At 37.3% G+C, this 12,322-nt stretch overlaps 1 protein-coding gene across 1 annotated transcript in view; it reads right to left on the bottom strand.

The window, feature by feature from the left end:
• The window catches only part of LOC139978711 (G-protein coupled receptor 54-like), a 47,141-nt gene extending 41,826 nt beyond the window's left edge, over positions 1-5,315 (bottom strand). The window contains exon 1 of the mRNA XM_071989155.1: positions 4,789-5,315. Within this exon, the coding sequence (XP_071845256.1) occupies positions 4,789-5,106 (318 nt within the window). The 5' untranslated portion in view covers positions 5,107-5,315. The remainder of the gene's footprint in view (positions 1-4,788) is intronic.
• Positions 5,316-12,322: the final 7,007 nt, after the last annotated feature.

The following is a 12,322-nucleotide window of genomic DNA, read 5'->3' as shown; positions in this document are numbered from 1 at the left end:
CGGAGATGAAGTTCCGTTGACGCCGAGTAAATGTTTTTGATAACACCAGACCAGAAACCATCACCAAATTTCAAGTACCACTTCACCTTTCTGTCGATCGGATTCTAGTTAAAAGCGATCCAATTATGCCACGAGTACGTGAGCAAAATCTATCAGCTCTACGTAGCCTTAAAATGCTACTTAGAATACAATGGAGATGACACTTAACATTAAATGTCCACTGTAGTCATTCCATAATACAATAACATTAACATATACCTTTTATACTACAATAGGTTGAAAAGCTGTGAGGCTGAGGGTCATCCATTGCATAAATCATATAGGTACAAGCATTTCATCTCATATTACCTACATTGGGAAACTATACAGCGGCGTAGCAAGCAATCAGACTTGAGCGGCAGAAAATTGGTGGCAATATCGGTTATTTTGTTTCTCGAAATATGTACTTTCTATACCGAAATTTCGACTAAGTATATCGACCAAAGTTCTGAGAATTCTGACATTCTATTGAAATTTCGACGGTTTATCTTCAAATATCAACAACATACTCGAAAGTACCAAATTGTATATCTAATTATCGATTTTTTTTTTGGGGGGGGTATCAAAGTTTTGACTTATTATTTCCAAAGTATCTCCAACGGCCATCTAGCTTATCTAATAATATCAACTTTTTCTAAAAATTGTGTTTACTACTTCCTGGGCATTGCGCATGTTTTTAAACAAGATGTCGATGGTTTTTCGATTGGTGGAGATGTTTTAGTTCGGAAAAGTACAATTTCTTTATCTCAAACTATTTATGTATATTTTGGCTGTTATTGAAATGATGGCTTTCATTAGCATATCTCAACATCCCCCTAACAAGTATCATTGTGCCGTCGACATTTTATTACCTGGCACTCTGTTTGTCAATGCAAAAAAAATCAGCTGAATGATTGGTTATCCCCTATAGACATAACTTCATTATTTAGTAGTGAGTGAGGGGAAACATATTAGGCATCAACTAATAATGTTACCAACTTTTCTGATTTCAGTATAATGCTCATTAATCTCATTTGATTGACAAAATCTCTTACAGAAATACAAAATTTGTAATCTGCCTGTACACCAGAAATCGAAATAGAAATATTAGCCAAATCATACCATATCCAGGGGCGTATCCAGGGGGGGCGTTGGGGGCGCGCGCCCCCCGGGTAAGAAAAAGAGGAGAGAAAAAAAGAGAAGGAAAAAGGGAAAAGAGGGGGAAAAGGAGGAGGAGGAGGGGAAGGAAGGGAAAAGAAAAAGAAGAAAGAGAGAAAAAGGAGAAAAGGAGGGAGTAAAAGAAAAAAAAACGCTAAGGGAAGAGAAAGGGGAACAGTGACAAAATTACAGCGCTGATTCCTATTATATGCGCCTCACCCTCCCCTTACACCGACAACTCCATTTTTGACGTTCCATTTTTCCTCTCTCACTAATGTATCTATATATATACTATGTATGGTCTATCATAACGCGTGTGTGTGTACGGACGCCTTAAACATTTGTGCTATGAAACCAACTGTGGCTGGTCTCGAACTCGACCGAGTCGTCGGGGAACATGACGCATTTCGGGAATGGGACGAACGGCCCCCCCCCCCGAGTATATTTTTTTATTATGATATCGCTAGTAATTTCAAAATAGAAAATGCTTAGATGCAACTCACAAGGCATGGGAAGTGTCATTTCCAGCGATCTGGGAGGCATTTTCGGCCAAAATTTTCTTGTACGCTTCGCGCCAACCCATGGTCCTGGGAAGTGCCATTTCCAGCGATCTGGGAGGCAGTTTCGGCCAAAATTTTCTTGTACGCTTCGCGCCAACACGTGGTGGCGCTACGCTTAGATAGTTTGCCTACAGGCTTCGCCCCTCCCTTGGCAAATTAGTCGCTACGCGCCTGTTCGAATTTGTAAAGCAAACAGCAGATATGACATCATATCAGTGAGCATGAAAATGGCGGTTCCAGGATGAACAGTCTCAAAACTGTCGATGTGTGTAGTCATAGGAACCCAATTTGATTTGGGGGCTGTAACGACTTGCCCGAAAAATATAACCTAATTTTCCGCGCGCTCCGCCCGCGTCCAACATGTTAAAGTCAATATCATATAAGCAAGCATCGGTTATTACATCGCATGCCATCGTGTACCGTACGGTCTGTGGAAATTGCGCAGTATACCGCGGGATGCTAATGTAAACAACAAAATGTCTTATGTAGATGTAGTAAAAGCATGGAGGTCAAATTATGTCAAATTCTTTGTTTTACCATCTGTTTTTACCTCCATGCTTTTACATTAGTAATGGTCTGTTTTTTACCTCCATGGTAATGGCGAATTAGTTGGCCAAGCTTAGAACTTTATTTTAATTATCAAGGAGATTCATTTCCTTTAGCTACATCATTGCAATTTTTCTTTCAGTAGGAGCCCCCCCCCCCCCCGCCGCCTCCTACGCCTATGTGTGTAGTGTTCGGTTTCGGAAATATCTGCTATTTTTTTCATTTCCTTCAACCAAGTTTTATAATAGCCGTTATAAGAGGGTTTAATATTTGTACACCAATAAATTATTTTCGAAAATTTCCTGACCAAAATTCTTAATCATACTTCCCACTACTGGTGCAATTTTGACCGGTCTGTTAGGGGTTAAAGGAGGTTTTTCTATATTGGTTGTCCATAGATGACATTTTTTGCAACATTATGGGTATTTTTTTAAATGAATTTATAATTCGGAACAAATAATGGGTTCAAAACCTTGAAAAGTGGGGCTGTCGGGTATTGTGGGCCGCGACGTAGAATCACCTACAAAAGCAATGATTCACAGGACATGCGATGAGGTCGAACATGTGTGACTGGTGAAAATCTTCAAAAAGGTTATGGATGGGAAAAAAACTATTGGGAAATACTTGGTTCTCAGGCAAAAGTATACATCTGGTTGGTCATTTTCAAGCCCGAGAAGTGCCATTTCCGGTGATCTAGGGGGTATCAAAACCAGAAATTTTCTTGTACGCTGCGCGCCAACCGATGGTGGCGCTCCGCTTAGATAGTAATTCGCGCCCCCCGGGTTAGAAAATCCTGGATACGCCACTGATATCTAGTTATATCACATCCAAACTTCCATAACTATAGAAAAAAAAAGAACCGACTTTTAATCCACCATGATTATAACTAAAAAAAACAAACCTAAATGACAAATATAGTGAAATGGAAAATCTTAAATGAGGAGACTCTTCCAATCGACATAAGGTTTCACAAAGACCACATTAGAAATGGTTTTTAATATAAAAACAACAACAAAACTAACAACGATGTAACTAACAATGACTGGGAACTAGCGTCTTCCATTTAGATGAGAATGACAGAGCTTTCGAGCAATACTTGTATAAAAATATCAGTGCAAACTAGAGTTTAAATCTTGTTCCTTTCACAAATCCTACAGAAATATGTTTGCAAGTAATACCTTTCAATTGTTTCTTAATAGCACATTGGCATTTGGCAAAATAAGTCTTACAAGCTGTCAACCAATCACGATACAACAAAACACAGATTATAATATGTCAGTTTAACTCCTAGTATAAAGTATCTTATAAAGTCTCAGTGCTACTTCAACCCCCCTCCCCCCCAAAAAAACAAAGATAAAACAATAAATCGGTTGCCTTTGTTTTAAATTCATACGTTTGTTTCGCGATGCGAATGTAGCAGCCCCAGACTTTGCTTCTATTCATTCCGAGAAATTTTTTATTTTACTGAAAGAGATATTTCAACTGTTTTTTGTTTACATCGTTATATAGTATTGAGAAACTGAAAAAAATCTTGCTGCAAGGTTGTCATCATCATCATATCATATCCAACATTGGATTGGCCTTTAATGATGTAATATTCTACAATACAACTTATAAACACAGAGAAAATATTGTGATTACCTAGTAACAGTAGAACTGATATAATGTTTAGCAGATTATAAGTTTGTTTCAAGCTTATATACCAATGTAGCCTTAAAGATCTACGGACACCTTTGAACAACATTGTCCTAATCACTCCAATATGCAATACAAATCATGAAAATAGCTGCAACTCCCATCAAAATCCATAAAAGACTGATAATTTTGCAAGTATTTTCTTAATTCTAGTTTTATTTATGAATAAACATTAGCTAAGTATGCTCATTGATGATGTAAAGGTAGTGACTGCCTGATTTTCTGTTATGTGATGCCTTTTGTCTTACAACCTTTGTTTCAAGGACACTGAACACAGGTTTGTGGCCTCATGCGATTGTTTGAAATATTTGATTGTCTATTGTTATTAGTATATTTGCCAATTAGCTGACAGAGGCGTAATTTCCCGTCTTTAGCTATCACTTCTTGTTGGTTTAACTTTAATGCAATTTTAGTTTGCATTTACAATGTTCTTTTTATTCGCTTTCATCACCATGGGTGTATTGTTTACACTTATTTATGACAATTGCGAGAAGGTTAAAGGGAATGTTGGGAAGGAGGTTGCAATAAAAACCGATGTTATTCATACCTACGCATATATAACGGCCGAAAACTGTTAAATAATATAATGCATGTAGGCAACGACTGGATCACGAAAGGGATACGACAAATTATTCTTAAGCTTTCGAGCATAATTAGCATTTCTTCAGTGCATGATCACCGAAAAAGACAAAAGTTGTCATATGTTTTGTTGTAAAAATGAAAAATGATAAGAATTGTAAAAAAAAGTATATATGTCCTTTTATATTTAAGCAAAACTGAGACAAGAAAAGGGTATTTTAGGGATACTCACATGCGTGATGAATTCGATTATTTTACAGGCGAATTGACTGAGCTGTATGATGTGAAATGTCACTGCAACCGGAGTTACGCACACAAGAAGAAAGATGATGTCGGCAGCTGCCAGGTTTGCTACGTAGTAGTTGGTAGCAGTGTGCATTTCGCGATGCTTGCAAATGATATACAAGACAAGCGTATTTCCTGCTATGCCGATAAGTACCACGAGCAAGAGTATGACTCTCCATGTTGTCAGCAGGACCCTTAGAAAATCCTCAATGTGTGCATCCCATTCCTCATTCGATAATGTAGTTGTTATGTCTTCAGAGTCCATGGTCAAAAGGATTCTAACCAAAAATAACAAATCGCTGCCTTCACAATGCACTTTACGCCTAGCCCTCTCTGAGATGTTGTTTTAAACCTTATTCATTATCGTCAGTGTATTTGATAATGAAATGCATATGCTGCATTGTTTGCGTATCTAAGCAATACAAATCCCAGCTTGCTTTTAATATCTTTCGGAATGAGTACAAGTGTGCAGCCGTCCGTCACGTGAAGTGAGCGTGTACGAGAAAGAGTTGGTGTATTAATAGGCTGCAGCTCAGCAAGTCGAGAACTGTTATCCCATTTTATTACTTACTCGTCGCTACGGCATCACGATTACCATTATTCTCCTCTTCTCTGGAGATATTTTGTCGTCATTAGTAAACATGACAAACACGACCAATAGTAATGATTTCGTCTAAACTGTTGATTTTTGTAGTTGACTCTTTTCATTGTGAAGTAGGTATATGGGTAATAACATATGTATACATGTTCCTTTATTGATTATCTTCGTGTACGAAATGAAGTGATAGTAATTTTTATTACAGTTGTTACGATTAAAATAAAATAATCGAATGCCAGTTTACTTTAGGTCTCTAATAAAGTATAAAATAATATATGCTGTGCCTGTTTGGTATCATTTTCTAGTTGCCTGTGATAAACAAAGAATCAGAGCATTCTTGAAGTATTGTGCTAAGATTTTCAGGTTGGATTATGAGAGTATGGTTGATCAGGTCAATGGTGGAGCTAGGCGTGAATTTATCAGACTAAGTAGGAATATTCAAAGAGAAGAAAATCTTCCGCTTCATGCAGAACTGAAATCAATGTGTCGACACACTAGCTATAATCTCAGGAATCGTGCATTGACACCAACATATAGAGTGCAAGTTTTCAGAAACTTGTTTGTATACAGAGCATCTATTTTTATTCAACATGACACTTTAAATGACTTGATTTGATGTAATTTGTATAGTTTCCACAATTTTTATTCCCTAATTGGGTTACTGTTTTCCTAACTTTTATACATTTTATGAATGCACATAACATTTTATTTACTATACTCACCATTTTCCTATTTATGAACTGTATTTTATGCAATTTATACTGGAATAAACGAAACGAAAGAGTAAACGTTATTAACTACGACTTGAATGAGCATTTCAGAAATTAGGCATATTTTAAAAGTGAATATCTTGAAAACTGGAATGGCTAAGTCATTTTTTTAAATAAAAAGTATGTACGTTATCAAGCCTTCTTATTATATTATTCGAACAGTTGATATAACAATTGATTATTAAGTTATAGAGTTAACAACTTATTAAGTTAGAGTTATTAAGTAAGAGTTAAGTTGTTTCCAGCATTCAATGGTTCGGCTTATAGGATAAATATGCCACTCTTGAAAAAGAAACAAGAAAAGTAATATGAATATTAAAATACATTTCATTATCAGGGCCAAATGTCGTGCCCTTCCCGTAACAAAATTCCACATTGAGACAGACGGTAGAACACGGCGGCATTCGAGTTCACATCTGAGTGACTTTAACCAACCCCAAAATATCTAGAGTTGGGTAGACGGATTCAAGCTCCCCCAACTGGCAGACAGAATATCAACAAAAAACATCTTAAGTACAATACATAGACATATAACATGTTTATGCGGTATGAGTATATACAGTCGGGAATTCAAATAAAGCACAATATAGCACAACTTTGCATCTGAGAAGCATACACTTTACAAAATGGTTTAAACGGGAGAGGACACACCTCCCTCTTAGACCGTCCCCTACATCTTATCCTCCCCACTAGAAGAACGGTGGTTTCCCCAATGGGGTACGCCCTATATCGTGACGTGAAAAATAGTCATAAATACAGACGTTAATTAAATCAAATAGTTCTTAAAAACGGGGACCAAAAAATTGACTTTGCCTCCTCTGTACACCACGAAGGCTGGTTACGCGCCTAAATGTAGGTAACAGTATAGTTACACTGAGTGTCCGAACTTCGTTGATGGTCAAAAGCTCTGTTCCTGCCTCTTTTGAGAGCATTCATTCTGACAGAAAACTTTTTGAGGTCGCTTGAATAATAATATAGCTTACCCAGTTTAATGAGAGAAAATTGCATGGCGTGGGAAGTTAGCAAAAGCTACTAGGAGAGGTTGGCGGTGCTTGGGGAGATTTCTATGGTGCGCCTAGTGTGCCGTAAGTCCTGAAATCAACAGATGTCGAATTAAATTGACATATGTCGGTTTGTCGTGCCCTCATTGAACTACCAGTGTCACATGTTGTTTTCTAGCGCTCTGATTGGAAAAAAATCGACATATGTCAAATTAAATTGACATATGTCGGTTTCTCGTGCTCTGTAAAGTGCTTGAATATACGGTGGTTCTCACACAGTAGTTAATATCATCTGTATTCTTTAAGTGGAGACACCAGTCTTACCAAGCAGGGTAATACTAGTATAAGCTTATACCAATAACCTGATACACCAGGACTTATGAACGTTATCAAACGAATCGTAGGGAGCAAAACGTCACAGGGGCATAACACTGACGACTTACAAATACGAAAATCAAATATATACAATTTAATTACCGTTTTGTCAAGACAAACGAAGTCTGAAGTAGGGGCAACAAACTTTAAAAATAGTCGTTGTATGAGTGTTTTAGAAGAGTGTTACTTATATAAGAACCGTAACTGTACAATTGACCTTTGACCTCACTTACCTTGATATCCACATATTTCGACTGAACATGTCATAGCCTGTTGTAAGTCAATTCAATGTTCCCCTTGGAATTATAGTTCCTATCACTGGGCATGTTTCTACAAGTTTGTAGAAAATCGGTATTGAGTTGTTCGAGATATCGCGATGTCATGGGAATGTAAGATCTTTACCAAAGTAAATATTTCTATTTATAACATTTCTAAAATATTGCACTCATCGTTAGGTGACACGATGTTCCCGATGAATAAGCTTAAATAACCTAGTCTTTATCCTTGCGGGTTTTCACCACTAATCCATAATTGTTTTCATCTTTAAATCTATGACATATGGACTTTTGAACACTTATTAAATTGCTATGAATTTGATAATGGAAGGTGTGAATGTATATGTCTAGTTTGATCTCACGTTCGTACGCCCTTGCAGGTTGAACACACCGTACATTAATAAGTCCAAGCCCTTCAAAGTTGCACTGGTCATCTTCCAACGAACTTGCGAACATATACCCCATGACGTGTATTAATAATCATAGCTAACTTAACATGAAGTGAGGCAACGAATGGAAGTGAAAATACTTGCAGATGGTGTGGCTATGGAACTGTGATAATCACAATGACTTAGGTGAACGAGCATGTATAACTTGTAGTTGTGTCAAGCTTTTGCTCATCAGCAAACTTATTCACAGTTTCATCTATTGTCTTCATTGATAACTTACTCCTATCCAACTGCGCCATTTAGTTACTTAGATCGGATAATCATCACCGATCCTCAAACAGCAGCAGACATTTTATCACTAAACCTCCAAACTTGCATTTTTACATCCTGGAGTATGTAATTCATTAACACTTCTCATTGTCAGGGAATGGCAAATATGATAACAATTATAATTATAAAAATTACTATAACCTATAGGAATACAATTAAAATACAGGCCAGTACTGAAAACGTCTAGTATAGCATGTGTTGCTTCATTAATTAAACCAATTTGGAATAACATGACTGTTATAATAATGATCATAACTCTCCATATTCCTTCCAAGTTATTTTGATAAGCGTAGTTACCAACCAACGGTTCTCTTATAAAGACAGTGTTGTAGGTCTCGAGAACACTTCATTGATTCTGTTATGAAGACAGTGTAGTAGGTCTCGAGAACACTTCATTGATTCTGTTATGAAGACAGTGTAGTAGGTCTCGAGAACACTTCATTGATTCTGTTATAAAGACAGTGTTGTAGGTCTCGAGAACACTTCATTGGTTCTCTTATAAAGACAGTGCTGTAGGTCTCGAGAACATTTCATTGATTCTCTTATAAAGACAGGGTTGTAGATCTCGAGAACACTTCATTGGTTCTCTTATAAAGACAGTGTTGTAGGTATCGAGAACACTTCATTGATTCTCTTATTACGACAATGTTGTTGGTCTCGAGAACACTTCATTGATTCTCTTATAAAGACAGTATTTCAGGTCTTGAGAACACTTCATTGGTTCTCTTATAAAGACAGTGTTGTAGGTCTCGAGAACACTTCATTGATTCTGTTATGAAGACAGTGTAGTAGGTCTCGAGAACACTTCATTGATTCTGTTATAAAGACAGTGTTGTAGGTCTCGAGAACACTTCATTGATTCTCTAATAAAGACAGTGTTGTAGGTCTCAAGAACACTTCATTGGTTCTCTTATAAAGACAGTGCTGTAGGTCTCGAGAACATTTCATTGATTCTCTTATAAAGACAGGGTTGTAGATCTCGAGAACACTTCATTGGTTCTCTTATAAAGACAGTGTTGTAGGTATCGAGAACACTTCATTGGTTCTCTTATAAAGACAGGGTTGTAGATCTCGAGAACACTTCATTGGTTCTCTTATAAAGACAGTGTTGTAGGTATCGAGAACACTTCATTGGTTCTCTTATAAAGACAGTGTTGTTGGTCTAGAGAACACTTCATTGATTCTCTTATTACGACAATGTTGTTGGTTTCGAGAACACTTCATTGATTCTCTTATAAAGACAGGGTTGTAGATCTCGAGAACACTTCATTGATTCTCTTATAAAGACAGTGTTGTAGGTCTCGAGAACACTTTATTGATTCTCTTATAAAGACCGTGTCGTAGGTCTCGAAAACATTTCATTGATTCTCTTATAAAGACAGTGTTGTAGGTCTCGAGAACACTTCATTGATTCTCTTATAAAGACAGTGTTGTAGGTCTCGAGAACACTTCATTGATTCTCTTATAAAGACAGTGTTGTAGGTCTCGAGAACATTTCATTGGTTCTCTTATAAAGACAGTGTTGTAGGTCTCGAGAACACTTCATTGATTCTCTTATTACGACAATGTTGTTGGTCTCGAGAACACTTCATTGATTCTCTTATAAAGACAGTATTTCAGGTCTTGAGAACACTTCATTGGTTCTCTTATAAAGACAGTGTTGTAGGTCTCGAGAACACTTCATTGATTCTGTTATGAAGACAGTGTAGTAGGTCTCGAGAACACTTCATTGATTCTGTTATAAAGACAGTGTTGTAGGTCTCGAGAACACTTCATTGATTCTCTAATAAAGACAGTGTTGTAGGTCTCGAGAACACTTCATTGGTTCTCTTATAAAGACAGTGTTGTAGTTCCACACATGATGAAACTTTTCATTACCTTCGAAACGTTCTACGCGCAGATTATCGCAATACGACCGGAGGGAATGGAGGGGAGAAGGCGTCTTCTAGATTAGCATCCGGAAGAAATGTATAAATTGCATGAACTAATCATGGCCATCATTGACCTACATAATCCGGTTACTGATTCTAACGCAAGGTTGATTAAAATCGGTATCAGTTAGGCTGCAGGCTAGGCTATACCAGGACTTCGATGTTAATTGTTTCATATGCGCAAGGGCGGAATGACCGGTAGGGAGAGCGAGGGCCCATTTGCCTCCATAGCCTCCTTAAACAGATGTTTAGCACTCTCGCGCACAATTTTTTCAAGTATTCTATACGTGTGTCATTATCTGAAAAAGGTAAACTGTAAAGAAACGAAACATCTTCAAATAGCAAGCATGAATTGTTATTGAATTCTCTGACGTTCACGCAGGCATGTCCAATACTGTGCATCGTATTGACCTGTTCTGATGCTCACGATCAATTGGCTACTTCGAAAGTACTGACCCTGTTTGTTAGTACAATTAAACATACCTTAATACCTATCCTTCTAATGTTTCGAATAGGCCTACAGTATTCGCATGGGCCAAAAGCTTGAAAGTATGCCTAACGAATAATGCCTAACTTGAAAGCATTCTTTTGCAACCAGATAGTTAGCTTTCCTTGTTAATGCAAAATGAATTGGTGGGGTGTATAATCATGCCCTTTAGTATATTACAGCAACCAATATTTCCTAAGTTAGTCTGGTGGTCCATCAATAATCTAATCTATCCACAATGGTCCGGACTATACCGCTTGACTCTTTCATTTTGTTATCAGAAATTGACCAAAAACAAAGTAGTTATAAACTCTAAGGACCACGTCGCGCCTTTAGACTTATATACCAAGCGTAACAGCCTTAACTTTTATACATGCTAAGTCTAATGCTAATTAAATATAACTTAGAGCACTATAAAACAATCCAGTTGTTCATTTTATCGAAGGCAATTTGAACCATAAAACGTGACCATGCAGTGACCTTTTGTAGCACGTTTCTAATGTGATATGCGATACAGATACGTCCATCTCGCGGTTTGTCTGTCATTTTACGACTTGGATACCAGAACTATTTTGTTCGCGCACCAATCTGCAGCTAAAAACAAGATCAATAATTGGCAAAATGTGCAAAGTCGCTCTAATCGAGTAGCGGTTCAAAGTAGCAGTTAGGTACTATATATTCTTAAGACTCGCGCACACCTAGCTACAGTATACTATATACGTAGTACTAGAGGAGCCCTTATGTAACAGAATCCAAGCTATCTTCGTAGGTAGTTTTCATATGCTTTATGTTTAATTGTTTGAGACACTACAGTAGGCCTAGCTGCTCATGTATGATTCTGCGACATGTTTTACTTTGTTCATCACTTCAACGTCATAGAAACATTATTGTCCAATGTGCAATGACGTAGCACCATGTATCTGCCCAGGTGCCTTACCTTTGTTCATAGAAAGTACTGATGTTGTAGATCTGTACTATGGAGATTTGAACAGCAATCATAGTGGCGAGTGAATTTTACGTTTTGGCGAGTTGATTTTTAGTCAAGGTCGCCAAATAGCGAGTAATTTTACAAATGTTTGTCAAGGGCCTGAGAAGAGCCAGTTTTCTTTGGTAGACATCAATCAATCATTCAATACAAGAAAGTTTCCATCTCTGTCATCAGCTGTCAATGTGTATATTGTTTGTCATATCTCAATGCTTTTTGCTGTACTATAGTGACATTGAAGTATGTTGTTGATCCTCTGCTATACCCTACAGCATAGTGTGTCACATTCATATGAGATTATTAATGTAGCATCATCGAAACCCCACTGTAGTTTTGCTGT

Source organism: Apostichopus japonicus, chromosome 13, assembly GCF_037975245.1.
Source record: "Apostichopus japonicus isolate 1M-3 chromosome 13, ASM3797524v1, whole genome shotgun sequence".
Lineage (NCBI taxonomy): Eukaryota > Metazoa > Echinodermata > Holothuroidea > Aspidochirotida > Stichopodidae > Apostichopus > Apostichopus japonicus.
Note: the sequence above shows the minus strand (reverse complement) of the source record. Positions and strands in the feature narration are given on the sequence as shown.